The sequence below is a fragment of the Zosterops lateralis genome (genome assembly GCF_965231275.1).
Source record: "Zosterops lateralis genome assembly, chromosome: 7".
NCBI lineage: Eukaryota > Metazoa > Chordata > Aves > Passeriformes > Zosteropidae > Zosterops > Zosterops lateralis.
The window spans coordinates 2,643,788-2,664,013 of NC_139767.1; the positions used below are offsets into that span (position 1 = coordinate 2,643,788).

General features: G+C 40.4%; 1 protein-coding gene across 2 annotated transcripts in view; it reads right to left on the reverse strand.

Annotated features, from left to right (window-relative positions):
- Positions 1 to 20,226, reverse strand: part of UBE2F (ubiquitin conjugating enzyme E2 F (putative)) — a 55,376-nt gene that overhangs the window by 25,562 nt on the left and 9,588 nt on the right. The window contains exons 3-8 of one of the 2 annotated variants that reach the window (XM_083865722.1): positions 19,422 to 19,451; positions 18,444 to 18,509; positions 13,462 to 13,529; positions 9,887 to 9,957; positions 5,971 to 6,028; positions 2,839 to 3,158 (exon numbers count right to left, since the gene is read on the reverse strand). In XM_083865722.1, coding sequence (XP_083721848.1) covers positions 3,123 to 3,158; positions 5,971 to 6,028; positions 9,887 to 9,957; positions 13,462 to 13,529; positions 18,444 to 18,509; positions 19,422 to 19,451 — 329 coding nt within the window. In that variant the 3' untranslated portion in view covers positions 2,839 to 3,122. Of the gene's footprint in view, positions 1 to 2,838; positions 3,159 to 5,970; positions 6,029 to 9,886; positions 9,958 to 13,461; positions 13,530 to 18,443; positions 18,510 to 19,421; positions 19,452 to 20,226 lie in introns of those variants that run through there. The other variant, XM_083865721.1, reaches the window with a different exon arrangement.

Sequence of the window (20,226 nt, forward strand, 5' to 3'; positions counted from 1 at the left end):
TCCAGCCATGCCCAGGCTGTTCCTGTTCAGTATCCCAGAGATTTCCCATCAGCTGAGATGTCACCCCTGGCTCAGATGCCTTTGGGAGTCCAAGACAGGTCTTGGACATGCCAGTGGGTTTCATTCCCATCCATTCTGTTAGCTCAGAGGAGGCAATGGTGGTATTGGGGTTCCCAAGCACAGCAGTACCTGGCTACAGCCAGTGGGTGAGGGGAACAGGGAACAAAGAGGGAAGCACACTCTGCTCCATGGCACTGCCACCACTCTGGGCTGGAGCATGGGGAAGTCAACACAAGCAAGTCAGAAGATCAACAGGCTGTTGCAAACACCCCTTTATAATTGTCCCCTTTCATTCTGGACTATTTTTGTGCTGCATCTGAGTGAAAAGTTACACTAAATCCCTGTCCACAGATTTATTTACAGCATGCCAAATGAGGAGAAAAAACCTGCTGCTGGCCCAGTGTCTGAAGTTCAAGAGCAGTGACTCAAAATCTTCAATGCAGCCTTTGAAACAGCCTCTCCTGAGGCCAGGGAGACTCAAAGCTTTGCATTTCTAGGAGGTCCTAACTCAGTCACTGATTTTGCCAAGTGCCAGTTCTCAGAACCACTTGACAAAAGCAGTGCCACTGAAACCATGCACAGACAAGGGCCTCAGAAAGACAACCACAAGCACTTCTGGAGAGAGAGCAAACATGGAAATTGCAAATTAAGACTTTTCCTTTAACAGGCAAAGTATATTTAATACATGAATTTAAGAAGAGAGCAAACCAGACAAAAGCACCTAACAAACTTCCAGTCAAAGAAACTCCCTTGAAGACATCCAAGAAACATTTCTGATCTAACAGACTGACCAAATCAAAGCTCCTTGCTGAACAATTTTTTATATACAAACAATTTAACCCAGTCAGATGAACAAATGGAGCAGCAGCCATCTGTACAAGCACATGTCTGAAGCAAATTATTTTAGTTTGTTTTAAAAAGGACTGGAAACGTCACTCCAAAGCTCAGCTTGCTCCAGTCCAGGCCATGGGGCAGCTCTCTGTTGTCTTGTCTGCCTATACAGCACCTCAAGCTGTTTTTCCTCTTCCCTTCCCCTTCTTCCACCATCTCTTAAAAACAAGCCCAGCTTCTTCCTCTCTTCACTTCAGCCTAAAAAACCAAGCACACTTCATCCCACTCCACCAAATTTATCATTGGTCCTGGGGATCAAAAAAAAAAAAAAAAAAGTTTTCCTTCCAGACACATAGGCACTTTTTAGCTTATGAAAAAACTTCTTCCCTCCTAAACTGTCTTCTCCCAAATCAAATCTCCTGTTATAGTTCCTCTCTAAACTTGCAAAAGTTGAAAAGCATTGTTTCCACTTAGAATAAGGTGATAAAGTGAATGCCACCTTTCTTTAGCCACCCACAAAAGCCACCTCAGTTGTCCTGTGCCTGCCATTCCTGCCCCTGCTTCCCACCCAAACACAAGAGCAGCTCCCTACAGGGCTTTGGGGAACTTCAAAGGCATAAACTGCTCCAGTTAGCAAACACAAAACAAGGAGGAAGGCTGGAAAACCATTTCTTTTGTACTTAAATATAGGAGGGGAAAGAGAACAGGAACAATTCCAGCCTGTTCCTCTCCCAGACCTGCCAAGTATGCAGGAGCTCCTCTCAAATCCCTCACTTGGTCACTGACTCCTTGACATTTGTCCCCATGGTTACTTCAGGGCAAGTGGATAATCCTGTGTAAGTTGTTCCCTGGGGAATTCCCTGATAACTCCTTAATGAACTACACCACAGTGGTAACATGAAGCCATCACCCTCTGGGGACCAGCCTGCTCAGTGCATTAAAGCTGACACAAATGGAATATTCAGGAATCAACAATTTGGGGAGAACAAGCATGGTTTAATTACATTTACTGAGATATCTCAGCTCTCCTGACTCACATGCTCATAATAACAGCTACCGTACCTAAACCAAAGATTTGGCTTTGCCAGAGGACATGAAAGAGAGAAAATTAAAATTCTGCAAATCTTTTCTGAAGCAGAAGCTATTAGAAGACAGTGAGTTGTATATTCTCATCAGTCTGGGCATGTATGGAGGGGAAAGAAATAAATCACTTCTTACAAAAGTGATAAAGCCAATTTATAATGAAGTTGAAATACAACACAATATATCCCTGGAAAAAATATTTCCTGAAGCTTATTTTAAGAAAAAACTGAATGTCAGATCTACACAGAAGACTGTATTCAGTGTTTTATAGCTTTTTCTTCCAAATACTGAGTCTGAAGTTTTTGTCTAGGGCTTATTCATTTTTCAGAGGTGAGGAAGATACATAAAAAGACCAACTCCAAAACAGGATTTGAATACATCAATAGCTGAACAATGTTATCATAATGCTGAGAAAAACAGCCTGAGCCACAAGAATTAATGTAACATAAAGCACACAGGTTTCTTTTTCCCCTTCATCCTCAAGACAGTGGCAGTTATTTTATTGTCGGTCTAAAATACTCCCCTACACTAATTACAGATGATTTTGACAGCAGACCATCTCTTTTCCTTAAGATGATGAGGGAAAGTTTTGTACTTTCAAAACTCCTCAGGTTGATGCTCAAACATTGAGGTAAACTGGAAAAATTAAGTCACAACCCTGGGATTTATTTCTCCAAGAGATGAGTTTGACATTCGGATGATTCCAAATGAAGTCATTCCAGTGCCTGAAGAAAAGGGCAGAACCAGTGAACCGAACAGGACAAAACGTTGCCATTTAGTACTAAAATACTAATTAAATCAGCAATGCTCTTAAGGATCAACTCCAAATAGCAATAGTTTACTGGAAATGAGTCTTAATTCCTTTTAGATCACCTAATCTAATAGCACAGACAGATATTTATTAACCTAGGATCTGGAGTTATGGGAGAGAAAATCCTGAAAAAACAGCAGTTTTCTGTAGGTGGGCATGAAGAGCTGTCTGCAGATCTGTAGTTTAAGACTACCTGGTTGTTTCCCACTCCTGCTCCTGTCTCTCCTGACAGCAATAACAGAAAAATGACAAAACCCAGCACGTGGAACTATCTCGGTGAAAAACTGAAATGCACAGACACCCACCAAACATGGAAACGCTCCAGAAAATAGCCCAGCTACATGAAACCAGTTGGATCCCTAGCAGAACACAGCTACAAAAAGAAGAAAAAGGATTAATATTCCTTGTGAACATCCATCATGCATTTTTAAACACTGGTTTTAATGTTCATATTAATGCTCAGCCCTGCACAGAGTTGCCCAAGTGTGGTTTGATTATTTTAAGGTCCATCAATCAGCCACTGCTTTATGAACCAATTTCCACTTGCACTTAGTTAGAGGTAACTGCAGAAGGAGCTTGACTTTCAGAACCAATCAGGCATTTAAAATACAGATCCATCTGTTCAGTTCTTAAAATCAAGAACCTGAGATGTTTTAACAGCAAAATGAAAGCAAGCATTTAGGACAAAGCTGAGGAGAACTAACTCAGCTAGGCAGGAGACAAGCCTGGCAAATAAGGTACATGTTGAGGACTAACAGGAGCTACTAAAGCACTTTGGAGTTTGAAATTCCAATTACTGAAGGGTATAAAGCAGAGTAGCAGAGTAACAGCAACAGTGTGAAGTCTAATGAGGTATTAAAAGCTGCTATTTCCAGTGACATAAAAAAAAAAAAAAAAAAGAGTGATAAAAGAATGGAATTAAAGCCGTCTATTTGCTTTCTGCCTGGGAAACATTAATTGTGACCATCACACCTAAGAACAGGAGAAAAGCAAGATCAGACACTGAGCAGGGCCCAAAGCAGCAGTCTCCAGCTTTGTGAAGAAGCTGTTTCAGAGAGGAAAGTGTGCAATAAAATGATGCAGAACATGACAGAATGGAGACTGAAAGGTAAATAAGCTCCTGTTGCTAACTCATGTTTAGCTACAAAAGAGAAGATGAGACAAAGATCAGCTGGAAAGCACTGCAGCAGTGTTCACACAATTCACAGCCTGGAGACCAACCACTACCAGAAATTATCTAAGGGTTTGGGATTCCAGAGTGTTTCTATGAATAAAAAAAGGTGATTTAAAAGTGTACATATAGACAGGCTGGGAGCTTACTGTTTTAAACCTGTTTCAAGGTAAGAGCCCAACTCTGCTCAGAACCTGATTTAAAAAAGGCATCTAAAGCAGGAATTCAGAAATAACACATTCTTTAGTGCCTTCACTCACACACAGGCTGCTCTTCACAGTGGTCCATGGAAACGTGTTCCCAAGCACAAAGAAGGGGAAAAAATAAAGCTCAACATTTGGTAACCTGAAAAGAATTCAATTATGGATGAGATGCCACTAAGTGCAAAAAAAAAATGCTGGGAAACAAAACTGAGTTAGGTTTTCCCCTCTTAAGAATCCTCCGCACTGTTAAAAATATATTTTATCAGGTAAGTTTTACAGACAATTTAGCAGATTTTCATTTTTATTTCTGAAAGTTTCTTCATGTTTCTACACATCTGATACTTATAAATAAATTTAAAAGGTCACAGCAGTTTATTTTGACAGATTTTTCACGTAAGAGCTCTGCTGCCACCAAAAGGATTCAGAAATGAGACACGATCAAAAATCTGAGCCTTCTAAAGGGTTAAGCACACAAGCTCCAAGCATGCAGCTGCATTCAGCATGGTTTGTGCATGGAATTTCTCGTGAGTATTCTCTATTTGAATGGCTTTTCTAATGCCCTTGGAACAGTTTCTGTGGCAGAAAGACGTGCCTACTCCCAATTTAATTCTTTAGGAGTAGTTCAGAGTGTTTTACTGGGCAGATCTGGATGCTGCTCCTCCAGAAAACCAGGCTGACTTCATATTACTGACCAAGGAAATACTGACTTTCAAGTCCATAACTGGCCAAGACTGGATTAGTGTCCAAGTGTATCTGTGCAAGTTCTCACTGTTCCCCTTGTGGTGAGGAAAAGCTGTAAAAAGTGAGCTCACAACTGTGGTGCTTCAATGTTAAAAATTTTAAAAATCCAAGGAGGGCATCTGATTTTTAAATTTTTTTCTTAAATTAAGCTACTACTTCCCTTTCTTTTGCTGAATCTTTCATTTCAACAACCACAGAAAAAGCTCCTGTCTTTTGAGTTTCTTGTCCACTTGTACTGATTTTTTAATGGCTGAAGCTTAAAACTTGTAGCCTAAAAACTTTATCTGAATGAAAATACAGGGATGGGAACAGAACTAGTTAACTTAAATTACTCCATGCCTTGAACTACCCTGAGATGAAAACAGAAATGGCAAAACAAAATCACATCAATTGATGCCAAGACAACAGAAGACTGTTTAAGAAAATCCACAAAGCAACACACTCACTTTACTTCCAGAAAGCCACATGCTCACCTCAGAAGAGCTTTTACAGATGAAGAGAGTCACAGATCTCACTCACAGTGCCAAAAACCAAACCAAGAATCAGATAAGGATCATTTTCAATTTGGTTTTTGAAAGAGACAAACACCTGATGTATACCCTTTATCCACCTAATGTTGTTAAAGCTCTGGAAGAAACAATTCTGGCAGCATTCCTGGCAACAGCCACAGGAAGATGAATTCCTGCTCAGTGCTCTGCAATTATTTTGTCAGGAACATCAATGCCATGGAAATGCCCAGGGCTATGGGCTGCTGTTCACAGGATGGTCCTGTGTTTGCTGCCTGGGTGAGAACCAGCACACCCCACAGAGTGTGGGCTCTCAGAATGACCTGCAGTCACACCAACCCCCAAAACCTTTCATCACAGCAGGACTTGTGCAGCCACATCAAACCACCAACATTTCTACAATCAGCTCTGTACCTGTTCCACTGCTGCACCAACACCTGCTGAAAGACAAAACCCTCACCTCAAAACCTTGAGCAAACCACATGAGCCGTTTCTTTCCAAGGCCAGGAAAGGATTTTTAAAGATGTACCTGGTTTGATGCACACAGCCAAAAGGAAACAGTACCTTTAAGGTTCTAGTTGGGGCCCACCCAGTGCCATCAATTGAGTGTTCTCTCAATAAACTGAAAAAAAAAAAAAAAAAAAAAAAAAAAAAGACACACATATTATACAGAGCAACTTCTGGTTAAACTGCCTTTGTCATAAACCTTCTCAGAAAACATTAGGAAGTAATTGCAAGATAAGATCTAATTCTTGCACTATTTATATCCAGGTAATGGAGTTTTAAATCCCAGGAGTTGGGATGTCTGCTTAAAATTACCTTCTATACAAGTGTCATTACAGAACTCCCTATATGAGCTCAACCTCTGTCAAAACACCTGAATTATTTTCCTCCAGCAGCACGAGAGTGACAGAAACCCTTGTGACAGGCTCAACATTGAACCCTTTTTGTATTTCCTGATTCATTTTAGAACATGTCACCCTCTGGTGAAGAGACAGCCTTGCAGGATGATCCATCTCTCACCAAAAGTGGCACAAACCAATCCAAAAAAGGGTGTTTTGGGGAGGGATATCTAATTAGCAAAGAGAGGATCATCACTCTATTCTGTGAGAGGACTTCAGCCTCCTACAGGCAGAGATAAGAAGTGAAGCAGTTTTAGTCTCTGCTCGAGAGGAAAACCTTCCTTATAAACTCTAACTTGAATTTTGATATAAGCACACAGGAATATCAATATATAAAACACAGAATTGTCTATATGCACACATGCAGTATAGAAATTCTATATGACCACCATATTATGGTACACATTAAGCCCAGTGAAGGTGCTGACCTATTTGCAAGCAGAAACCCTTGAGGTGTTCAGGCATTTCTGGACCTTTCAGATCCAAACCTCAGCAGTTATTAGAAGGAGATACACTGGGAATCAGAGTACAGCTGAGAAATAAGCTGAAGTCTTGCTCAGAAAAATAATAATCTGAATGAAAAAAAAAAAAATCTAAAAAACTCTTTGAAGCATCATTTCACAATCACACCTTCTTCTATAAGGAATAATCTAAAACTCACAACTCACAGAGCAAAGCACAAAAATTCCCCACCAGCAGCAGCTTCTGCTACTGAAATGCCAGGGTGAAAGTGAAATAATCTTAAACTAATAGGTTTGAGCAATTTCCAGGCTGACAGGTATTAAGTAATTTTTAAATTACAGTAGATGACTAGACAGACCATACAGGTTATGCAGTTATTTAATGAACATGGCAAGCCCTTATCCAAGGAAATTCAATCCTTGTTCAGGAACAGGATCATCAACCTGGACAAGTTCATTCCACCTTAACTATGCTGCTCATCTGATTCCTGTGCCTTTAAAAAGGTAAAATATGCCCCTACCACTTGTGCAATGTTAAAAATAACATCTTGTTGCTGCAGTTTGTGTCCATATGACAAAAGCAAAAAAAGCTTTCTGTCTGTTCCTTACCAAACTGTGTGGCAGTGCTTTCATTTGCCTCCCCACACACCTCACTGTGAAATTCCCAGTGAGGAGGAAGTTAACACACAAAGTAAAATCATAAAAATACTCAGTGACAGAGCACCTGAGCACAAGCTGAGCCTCATGAACAGCCCTGCAGCTCCCCAAGGGTTCAGAGCTCTCCTGGCACTTCTCCAGCTGGGGACACTAGAGCCAGCACTGGGGACACACTGGTGCCTCTCAAGAGCACCCTGGCAGGAAAGCAGTGGAGACACACAAGTGTCCCTCTGGCTTCACACTCCTCATTTGCTGATAGAATTTGTCTCTAGAGCACCAGCCTCTTTCTTCTACACATTGGGAATGATCATTAAGGCCCTAAACAGAACCTTTTCCCAGATCTAAGGACACCTCCCAGCCTGTGATTACAAATCCTTGTATCTGGGTTCCTACTGCAAAATCACTGCTTCTGAACTTTTAGTAACCCAAACAGCCACTGATGTGACCAGTCAGCTGCTCAGCTTTCATTCCAACAAAGATCTTTTCATTCTTTGAGTAATTTCTGCATGGAAGAAAGCTCTGAGGAATTTTTTCTTTTTAATTACACACATCCTAAAGAGATCTTTCAAAAACATCTGCTGAAGTAGGAACTTCATGATTCCAGTAAGTGTAAAATCTTCTCAAATTCCAGCTGACCCAATTTGCAGCCTAAGTGACTACAATTTACTGTAAGGGGAAGATCAGTCCTGCAGAAATCTCTATTTTTTTTATCCACTTGTGCAGTGGAGGTGATATCCAGTATGGGCCAGACCTAATTAGTATCTGTCATTAGTAACATGGTCCAGGGTAACTGCAGACCATAAAGCACAGAAAAACTCCACTTTTCCTGCCCAGAACTGTTACACTTGACCACGAGTTTAACCATTTAGAATGTTTTAATCCAAGGATGATTATCAAACCAACACACACCACAGCATGAGGTATGTGGGGGGAAAGCACTGATGAAGATGTTCTTTCTGCTTTTAAAAATAACTGAAGCCATTTGAATGCAAAGACTCTTGAGTAAGTTGATTGCAGATACTATACATAGAATGCATTCTCTAACAGGAATAAAGCAATTAAGTTATTTTAGTTTTTCCATCTAATGCCAGACATATCCAAAATTTGATACGTTAAGGCATCTGACAATCCAAACTGTTTCAGTGCAGAGGCTGAAAAAATCCTTTTGACTTCATTAGAATTCTGATGCTCCAAGCACCACATTTGTCTCTTATAATTAAAACCATTTAAAGAGATGGAAAAGTTGTGGCTGCCCCATCCCTGGAAGTGTTCCAGGCCAGGCTGGATGGGTCTTGGAGCAACCTGGGCTAGTGGAAGGTGCCCCTGCCCCAGGCAGGGGGTGGAATGGGGTGAGCTGTAAGGTCCTTTCCAAGCCCAGCCGCTCTGAGATTGTATGAATGTGAGGCTTTATTGGACCTCAGAGAAGGTGCTGTGCTATAGCTGGAGCTGCAGCTTTGGGTTGGTGGCTGCTATTTTTTGTTCCCTGGTTCAAACAGCTCATTTGCTCATTCCTTCACCTGCACTCAGAACTTCTAAGTTTTCTTAAGGCTGATGAGCCTGGCCTGCCTAGAAAAGGCAATAAAAAACCTTCATTTTCAACACAGCACAAAATTGATTTTTCTATCTAGTGGAAAAATTCAGCTTCTCTTTAAGCACAGATTTGCTAAACGTGGTGACAACCGTGCTGGATTTTCAGAACAGCTTTCAATCTCACTTATGGGCTTTGCTTCTGCTTCATCTGCTTTTTCTTCTGTGTGCCATTAACCTGAAAAATGACAGACAGGCTTCTCACTTCTGTTTCTGTTTGGTTTCTGGCCAATTTCACCATCAGGCATTGAGGATGAAATTGCAAAGTTTCACAAATTCATTTGGGCGAGGAAACATTTACTATCAAGGAAAACCACCCAGCAACAGAAGCCTCCCACAAAAAACTTTCAGGTTTCATATCCTGACTTATCTTGACCCCAACCCTGCTTTGTTGTAACTGGCACATGTGTCTTATCAGTGGATATTAAATATTATAATTAACAAATGGCAAACAAAGAATAATTAGTGCCAAAGTTTAAGGAACATTTTTTCCCTTCCTTTTTCAAGTATAAAGGAATTTCAAGCTCTTAACACACTTAGGCATTAAATGGTAAAGCCTCACAGCCCCCTCAGGGCCTCAGGATGATTCAAGTATGAGGGAGGAAATAAAAAATCCAACTACATTTTGTTTAGGCTGGAGTTTACATTTTTACCCCAAACAGAACAAAAATACTAAGTCTGAACCTGAAAAGCCAGGCTCTGCATGGTCCCTACAGCACAGCAAGAATGAGACTTACAGTAGATTTTTATGCTCCTATAAGTTACATGCAGAATCAGCAGAACAAAATCCTGTCACAACAGTTACATCCAATATTTTAATCAAATAAGAGAAACCTCCAAGGTTAAAGAACTCCAACAGAATGTTGCTCCTACCTTAGGCAGATTTCTCCTGTCTCTGTAATGTTTGGGTGCCAGATTCTTGTCAAACATTTTACCTTTGGAGGCTGCCAGGAGAGAAAACAAATTACTGTGTTATCCTTGAAGGTAAAACCCTGTTGTAACTCATAAAACAGAAAAAGGCAAATATGTTTGATATTCACAGCCTGGGTTTGTATGTTTAGGGCAATGATACATAATCTACAAGAGTCAAACCAGATTTCTCTGCCCTTTTAGCTTTTCTCAACTCTTCATAAAAACCTGGGCTGGAATTAGGATTTTCCTTAGAAAAAAGTAACTTTTAAGAAAGTCAAGAAAATTTACTCCTTCAGTGAAAAGAAAACACTCTAAGTCATTCAGTTTCTTATTACTTAACTATTAAGACAATAATTTAAACCAAAAAGCTTCACCAAAGCTTGTCCAAATCAGGGATTTGCTAAAAAACAGCAGAGGATACAAAGATAACAACTACAGCAAATAAAAAACTTATTTTAAATACAGACCCTCGTGTTCACAACTGAACAGGAATGTGTCAGAGCTGAATTTGAGACACCAAAATGAAAACCCACAGGCAAGGCCACCAAATTTCTGGATTTCATACTTGGGTTCTGAAATAGAGATTTTTGAAGTACAGTCTCCTCTGCTCTAGTTTGGTGAAGTAAATAAAGAGTGGGACACAAAAATTTCAGTAGCTTAGCAACAGCACGTTGCTCCATCCCTGCTCTGCCATTAGGACTCGCAGCTTTCAATCAGGCAGATTATTCCTGATAGGAAACATCCTGGAATCCATCAGCATACAGCAGCACCTTGCAGAACTTCAATTAAATCACACATTATAAATGTGGAGCCATCTCCTTCCACTTTCTTCCAATGATGTCTTCAATCAAGAGGCAAAACAAAGCTCTATCTGCATCATTTTGTTCCCAACTTCCCAATTACCTTTTAAAGATTTTTTTTTTTTTTTAATTAAGACTCCTGGGAAAAGGCAAGAGAATATGCATGGCACTGAGATACAAAGGAGATTTTCTAGAAGAAAAAACACTGATCACCACAAAAAAATCTGGGATTGATAATGCAGATTTTGTCTTTACTCCATTTCTGTGCAATAACTCAAGGCACATCAGTCATGGCATTACTGAAAATTAAGTGCCTCACAGAAAACAGCCTCAAACTTTTTGACCTCCAAAACATCTTAGAAGTTTTTTAACAGCACAAGCTTTTCATTAGCTACACTTTCACATTGTTTTGAAAGATGATGTCTAGTTCTTGAGCAAGGGAAAGCAGAATTTATTCCATGCCATTAGATCAAGATAAAAGAATAAATTTCTACCATATGCACCTTCAAACAGGAAATACATTGATGAGTCAAAAAAAAGCTTTATAAAAACTCTTTTTTAAAAATCCCCAAATCCTCACAGTGAATTAACTGGTGCCTCATTTTTTTGTACTGTGGAAACAAAAGAATTCCTTTATCCTTTCAAAGCAATTTTCATTGCTAAAAGTTAGAAAAATCCACTCTTGACAGTAAGACAAAGGTTTTTCTCTCTCTCCTTTTTCCCTTTTAGACAGACAGGACAACTGCAGCCACACCATAAAATTTATCTTCAGACAAAACTTCTCCTTGGAACTTGTTCCAAGTCAGTTTTGAACCCTCCCTAGACCAACAAATCCAGAGATTTGATTTCCTCAGGATGATGTTTCACTTGAACACCTGTGACACTCTGCACAACAAAGCTCCCCAAATCCATTTATTTCCTTGCTGAAACTCCTCCCTCCCCTCAGACACCACCAGCTGCACAGGTAGATCCAGCCTCAGCTGGGGCCACAGCAGTGACACAGTCACTTCCTTCTCCATTCCCAAGCAGCCACTTCTGCCCTGGGAACCCTCATTTAAAATTAACAGTTTCAGTTCTTGATAAATTTGCACTCTAAAAGGACAGGTGTACCACCAGATCTCAGATCTTGTCTTTTTTTTTTTTTTTTTTTTTTTTTTTTTTTTTTTTTTTTTTTTTTTTTTTTTAATTATGTGTTATTTATATATTAAATTTGATCAGTATCCTGTAGCTGTAGCTCTTTGCCAGAGAAGAAATTTCCCTATAGAAGGAGAGCAGCTCCTCAGAGAAATCTGGAATCAATGTTACTGGAAATGTTTTCTCTGGACACCAGCTAGTCCCAAAGCATTCTGCTGAACCTGCAACTGCAAATCCAGCTCTTCCCTTTACAGTTTGGAAAAACCAGAATTCCCCCAGGAGGCCCTAATGGGGATACAAGTTCCTGGGGGTGAACTGCAGTCCAGCCCTGAGATATTTGTTGCCACTTTCCACCACGAGTTTCTGAAGAACTTCTGGAGACTGGCTGACACTGAACACTACACAGAGCATGGAGTGGTTTGGCTGCAGGCCACGATACTAAATCGGCTTAATTTTTCCTCTTTATTTATTTTATGCTCCTCCACTACACCACAATTCCACAGGTCTCTCCTCTGGCCAGTGCAGAGGTGTGATAACCCAACCCTGCCTGTGGGCCAACAGCCCTGGCAGGTCTGCAGAGCTCTCAGAAAACAGCCACCACTTGTTTCAGTCCCATTCTGCCTGGCAGGAAACAAACCACAGCCTCAGCATAATTCCCTCAATATTGGGAAACACACATCTGCATTAATAACCTGACCACAATCCAACATCCAACCTCCTGCATCTTCCCAAAACTTTTTATTTTTGTATTGGATGAGAGCTGCTCAAATTTTAAAAATATTTAATTAACATTTGCTGTAGATTTTCCTGCCAGTGCTGAACAGGGAACCATAACAAACCAGAGACTTTTAAATTATGGGAACTAGGAATCAAAAAACTCAGATCAAAATTGAACTTCAGCTCTCTTGTTAATGCACAGCAAACACTGTCCTGCAGCAGTTCTCTTTAGGTGAACAACTGGAATACAAAAATGGAAGGAAATAAAATGAGTGCACAAAAATTAGTAAAGGGTGACCTCTGTTACAGAATGAAATTATTTGGTAAAGTTAAGAGGAACTTAAAACATCCCACAACCAAACCCACACAACTGCAAACACTACCTTGTTGTGATGGCAACTACTACACAGAGATAATGCTGAATTTAGGGTCAGTACAGCTGAGTAGGAACCAAAGATCTCCCCTGAAACTCTTCTCCAGGATCCTCCCCTACACATTCTTCAGCCTCTCTGAAAGAACTCTGAACTACCAACACCAAAAGTAAGACAACAAAAGCAGAGAATGGGAGGGAGGAAGAAATTACAGAACTGTCAACCTTTTCCTTTTGGTTCACTTATTTCATTCTTAGATATGTAACTTTTTAATGAGAATAATCATTAAATGTAGGTCTCATAATTAACAGGAGAGAGCAGAACCTCAGCCAGAAGGGAGGACACTCAGGTCTGACTCATCTGCACTTCCAACAGCTTCTGCCAGACAGTTGCAGACTTATTTTATTAAGAGACAGAAGATCCTTTCCTAGTCTCCAAGCCAAGCTCCCCCTGAAGTCCTGTTACCTGCAAAAAAAATCTAAAATGACAACTAAGACTAATGACAAACACTCACCACCATATTGTAGGCATCAGGAACTTCAGTTTCAAACTGAAACTTTCCCCCTTGGTAATAGCCCTCATCTAGAAAAAGGAAAACAAGAAAAATGGTTAAATAAGAGAAAACCACCAAGATTAAAACAACAGCACAGGTTATAAATACAAATACTTTAGCTTGTTGTACCACCAGCTGCCATCTAATCCAAGCAATGTGTGTTCCTGCACTCCCAACACTTTTTCAGCAGGAATTTGAAGTCACCAGAGCCAACAGTCCCAGAAAAAACCACCATCCTGAGCACAGGAACAGGGATACCCAATCAGAGGAACCTTGGGCTGAACTTCTCACTGTAGGAAGAAAATCCTGGCACATGTGAGGCAGGACCACATCAGGGACCCTTGGGATGAGCTGGAGAAATCCTGCACTCCTAATGCATTGCCAAATCCTGCTCCAGGACGGGGCACATCTTCCCAAACTTGTGCTGCCAATCGTGGTGAGTAGTGTGAATGATGAGTGCAAGAGCCTGTTTCAGAGTCTCTTTCATTGTAATCATCTTACTATGGTGGATCTGCCAGAAAACACCTCTGCCCCTCTGCCAACCTCAGCACTGAGTTATTCAAATGGCTACATTTTTAAATATGGCATATTAGAATATCTACTCACATTTAACCAGAGCTAATAGCTGTGTTTGGAAGCTGAAATGTTTGCAAGTGTCTGAAATGTGTCTGGCATTGCCATTTCTGAGGTTTTCCACTAAAAAAGGGAAACAGGGGCCCAGCCCACACTGGGGGTTTGAGGGATGCTCTGGCTCAAACCACTTGGAGCACTCCAGGAGGGCTGGTCAGCATTTTATGATGCAAGTTTTTGTATTTCTTAAACCAACACTGCAAAGACATGTTCTGTGAAACAACCCGTAGTTCACAGAAAGACTAAGAAGAATTTTGTTATTATCTAGTTTGTTCCAAACCACAAAAAAACACCAGCTTGTCTACTGTAGGTCATTAAAATCCTCCTTCAGGTTGCTGTCTCCTGATCTGCTGTTCAAATCCATTCTCCATTCCCACTCCAATTCAATTTAGAAGTGTGCTGGATTTATTAAGCAATTTTAGGCATGGTATGCTTTACCAGAAAGTAAAAGGCCATGCACTGATTTTTACAGGAAAAAAGCAAGATAAAAGCATTTATCTTTTGTTTTTAAATATACAGAGATGAAACTCAGTAAAGCAGGGCATTACTGAAGAACAAGTGAGAGGTGATTTACACTGAGAGGCTTTGGTAAAGCTGTTACCTGTCAAATGTGCAATACAGAGTGAGACACTGCTCCAGAAAGGAATCAATGGGAAAACGGTCCAATATCCCCCCGGAGCTCTAACCCCACATTTATCCAACAGAACACAGACAGCACTTTATCCACCATCTAGCACCATAATGCATTTTAACCAAGTGCCAGGAATTACCACATTTCCATGTACGAAAGTTATTTTCCTTGGCTTAATTTCACTAGTTCCTTGATTTGCTGGACTTGGAACAAAGTATGCAGCAGCTCTTCACATTCCACCCCTGCTCAAATGAAATAAATGCCTGCTGATGGATGCATCCACGTGTCTTACATCCAAGGAAATCCTCAGCCTTAATGGACACTCACTGCAATTGTTGTTCAACAGAAACACTCAAGAACTTTCCGATCAAGTCTTCCTCCAAGACAATTCAATATTCATCACTGCCTCAAATTACAACTCATTTTATATTTTGGTTCTACCCTGACACCAATCACTAATCACAAACCACACTGAGTAAGCTACTGGCTCTGCTATCAAATAAGCAAGGACACATTAACACAATTAGGAGAGCAACACATCTCTCCTCCCCTCTTTTATACAATTCTTCCTCCAGGTTTGTAAAGCAACAATAAAGCTGCTCATTACCAATCACTCAAATATATATTAAAAATTCTGGAGAGCCTCAGTAGCCAGCCAGAAAACTTGTACTGCATTAACAAGATAACCTTTCACATCTTTCAGCATCTCAAGTAAATAAATTCTCTGACTGGGAGAGAAATCCTCAATTTTTTAGTCACAGAAAAGTGGTGGGAAAAAAAGTTCTGGCAGAGTTAAGAGTGAGGAAAGAGCTATAAATAAACCCATCAAATGAAACAGCTTTAACACATAACATAGGAAGCTGGCCACAGAGACTTCTGCTAAAAAGAGAGATGTCTGAGCCAGTTTTCCTCCTACTGCTTGAATTTATGTCTTCAATCTGTATTAACAGAGCAAGCATCCCTCCCACTTCAGCCTCAGGTTTCATTACCCACAACCTGACTAATCTTACCTTGCGTTTGTAGGGTGTTTTAATGCCTGAAAGTGCTCTGGAAAACACTTCACCAAATTATTTCCTCACTTTGGAAGAAAATGCCAGATAATTAGGGCAGGTCACAAAGGATAGTAGCTCCCTGAATCAGCCATGCTCACCAATATTTGTGAGCATTTCACCAGGAAACTTGGTCTTTATTAATTCCCCTAGAGTGCCACTCAAATATCACACCAACCTCAGACTAGTCCAGCAGCCTGGGAACTGCAGGGAAATCACATTTACTGCACTTACTCTTCTGGGATTTTTCACTCATAAGCTACCTAAAAAGTCACCTCCTTTATTTTTTTCCAGGTTATTACCCTGTTTTAGTCCTCAGCTTTCAATTTTGTGCTCCAAATACCAGTGCAGCAAGCCTGGATTCTAAGCATCTATCTCCTTATTTTCCCTAGATTTTAATCCTGCATGGTACTGGTGCAAAAATAAGAACAGAGATGAGTGGTGGCGCAAGGGTGTTTCGCAAAGGCAGAACAACTGTTTCAGATGACAAAAGGGAAGAGAAGCTTCAGACAGGAGAGAAAAGCAGCAATGCCCATGTTGGGAACACAGAGTTTAATCCACTGCAGCAGAAAAATCCAAGTCTTAGCTATTTTCTACCATGTGCTGGTAAATATCCACTGATGGTGCACTGCAGAAAGCTGGAGCATACCGGGACTGGAATTTCTTCAATTATGTGGAAAAAAAAAAGCAGCCACTCTCATCAAGATTTTCTACAAAACCATTTTAAATTAAAAACCTCCTGTCATCAGGATAATTTTGGGGCATTAAATACTGGCTAAGAAAGGTTGTTGTGAGAGGTGGTGAGAAAGGGACATGAAAGGATTTCTGCTTGGTGGTCAAGATTATTTTCTTATTCAAATTAGTCTTTTTGTGAAAGCCGAAGGAAGCTTCTTTTACTGTCCTTTCAAGACCAGCCACATTCAAAATGACTGCACAGAACAAGTCAAGGTTCATGCAATACTGTTCAGACAATACAAAAAGAGTTGGCTCAAGACTGCTTGAGCCATAAAACTTCTGTGACAACCACTCTGCTGCCTCGAGGAAAACTAAAATTTAGAATACACTAGAGAAAACTTCAGTATTGAAGAGAGGCAGAAAACTACAAAGATTTTCTTGGTCTGTATTGTGTTCTGCCTTTAGAGTGCTAAGCTAAGGTTCATCACAAGATTCTACACCTGAAAATAGATGTTTACTTGGGGCAGGCTGCCATTGCAGAGACTTCAGCTGTGCAGCTATATTTAGAGTAACAAAATGTTAATTAAGATCATCTCTTTGGCAAGATCATTTCAGCAATGAAGCTGGCATGAACCCCATGCTCTGCATTCAACAGCTGGTTTCTGCCTGCAGCATCCTGCTGCACAGCAGTGAACAGACAAAACAATTCCTGGGATTTAGACTCCTTGGAGTGAGGAGAGCTTTTTCATATGCCACTCATTTGGACAGTCAGCTCCTTTCCAAAATATAATAAAATGGCATTATGTAAAGTGAAGGGCATTTGGTACAAGCAGAATTAACACCCACCAGGTAAATATGAGCACAACTCCTACACACAATGACAGGGCCAGAGTTCTAGATTAGCTCTTACATTTATTTTTAATTACACTGACAAGGGCAGCCTCATTCATTTTTCCATCACAGAAGGGAGTCACATGAATGGACATGTTAACAGAGACCACCCAAAATTTCTGCTGGAGGAAGGGCCAGTTGCTTCGGGCTCACGAACAGCAACAGTGACACCTAGTGCTGCTCTGGCATCCAAGTCCTGGGTTGCAGAAACATTCCAGGCACTCCACTAAGTGCACACTCCACAGTTTCTCCAGGTAATACACCAGGATGAGCGACACACCTCTCCCAAACTCTGCTGTCAGAAAGCAGCTACAGAAAATGGGGGCGGGGGAAACTGATCCCAGCACGTCCAACTCCAAGCAGTCAGTGCACTGCACACAGCAATGCACTCCCTTAAGCACAAACACAAAAAGTGCATGTGAAGTTCAAATAAACTTCCATGAAAATTTATCCATAAAACACAACCTACTATTCTAACATGCACAGAAAACACTAATTTCAGGTGGCTATTAAGAAACTTACATGGAAAAGATAATTTATGAAAATGCTTTAACTGACCAGCCTGCCAGCAACAGCTTCACAGGATAATTAAGTTCTGTTAACAATAAAAAATCCTATTTCACATATTTGAACAATCCAAGACTCAAAGGAGATTCCTCCTTGTTAAGCATCTCCAGGCATGCCCAGGTTTGAAGTTTTCCAGCAGTGTTACACTGGTAACCTCTGTCTACACCTCTGCAGAACCAAGCAATCAGTACAAGGGAACACACAACCTAACAGGGCTGCAAAGCAAAAATAAATCAAAGTGGTTTGAAACAGCCTGAGAGGAAAAAGGCTCTCAATCAAAGTAAGCAAACAAGAAACGAGAATTTCCTAACCCTGCTCATTTTTTAAGGCCTTTTTACTGGAATCTGGTTGTCAAAACTCAGCCCAGTTTCCCCGTCCCATTAATAAAATAATCACTGTTACAGCCAGACTTTCTTTGACTCAAGGCTTTATTGGAATTCCTCTTGGAATTACATCTCCTAAACACCGACATAAAAAGTAACATGTTGAAAAAAACTTACCTGGGGTTACAGTTAGCTGAAAGTAATGGAGCTTGTTTGGGTCAGGAAAATTCACTTTACATGTACCTGTGAAACAAAATAATTTACATCAGATAGTCAGTTCTCCACTGTTGGCTGGCAGGAGGAGACAAATCTATCAGGGATATTTTATCACCCATATTATGTAGTCTTTAGCTTCTTAACCCATCAACCTGGCTGCTCCTTTTCTGTAGCCAAGGGGCTAAATAATATCATAGTTATAAATCCTATTTGTCCGAATAAACTCACCTAGAATCGTGCACAAACCCTAGTAAAGCACTCACATTGTAACTGAAACCACACGTTCTTCAGGCATTTGTTACCCTGTAACAGAACCTACACTGAAAAAAGTTTACCTGAAAGTTTACTCTGTGTAAATTCTCTGTAACTGCCTTTAAGGAAGGCTTGTATCTCAAGTAAGATTCCAGGCGTAAAACCATATTATCTTGCCTTTTTTTTCAGGGAATATGGATCACTCTTAAAAATTAATTTTCGTGAGTATTTTCACTATTAACAAAGACATCAGGTTACATCTGGAAGTGAAAAAGCTGCAGGCTGACTTCATGCTCCCTGAGAGCTGAGCTGTTTGCTCTGCCCCTAAATCAGAATCTCTTGTTTCAAAAATAGAGACTAAAGAAAGAACAGGAGTGACGCACCAACTGCACCTTTGAGTCCCAGGAACCTTTTGGGGGCTTTATGGAAGTTTTGCTGCCACTCTCCAGCAATCAAAGACTGCAGGCAAATTATCAATATTCCTTCCAAAGGACACTAATGAGGGTCCAGCTCTCCATAGCCCCTTAAGAGGAGGCAACAGAGACAATCTCTTCAAGCCAGAGTGGTGGAGCTTTGCACAACCTTCCCAGAGTTAACAAATACCATTAGCATTCATACTTCAGTCAAAATGTTCACTTCAATGATCATTTCCCCCTGAAAATGTATACTATTAAATGTTATACTCACAAGGTAAATTAGCTTCAAGGTCTGCAACCTCTGTTGAAAGAAAACAAACAAACAAACCCATTATTTATGCAAGCATAAAGCCCTTCTTCAAATCCAAATTGGCAGATCTAATTTAAACCAACCCATAAATTCAATTTTACTTAAAAATATAATTAAGCTGCAGTGGAAGTTTACCTTGAAATTTCTCTTTAAGCCACTCAATTCATTACTAAAAATGCTCATCTGCCCTACAGACATGGCAAATGTACCCTCCCTCCTTTGATGGGGAGTTCAGCTCTGCCAAGACTGAAGCACCAGGGCTGCTACTACACAGAGCACTGGCATTTCCAAAGCAGTTTTTGTTACTGACATGCACTTCTATTCAATTAAATTTTCCTTTTATTTATTTCCTGAGCTTAGAATTCATAAAAGGAAGGAAGCATCCTGATTGTGTTCCACAGCCCCCAGGAAATGCAGTGTATTCCTAAGCCTGTCAAGCCACCTTCCCTGGAAAAAACCCTGCTTTTGTGTATTTTACTGAAATCTTACTTTCAATTACATATGAACGAGATTCATCAAGGTATCTCCACACTTTACTTCTGAAGTCCTAGAAAATCAAACTGAGTATATTTTTGGCTTTTCCTGTGGTCTTATTTTCCACTTCTAACTTTGCTTTCAGGCCTCCACAGGCACAGCCCATTTATTTGGGCTGACAACATGTAAGAGATTTCAACACCAACTCTCAAAAACATACAACTGAAGGCAACAGTCATTCAGAATTCCTGGCACTGAATCCAAACTCATCTCACCACAACCCTCATTAACT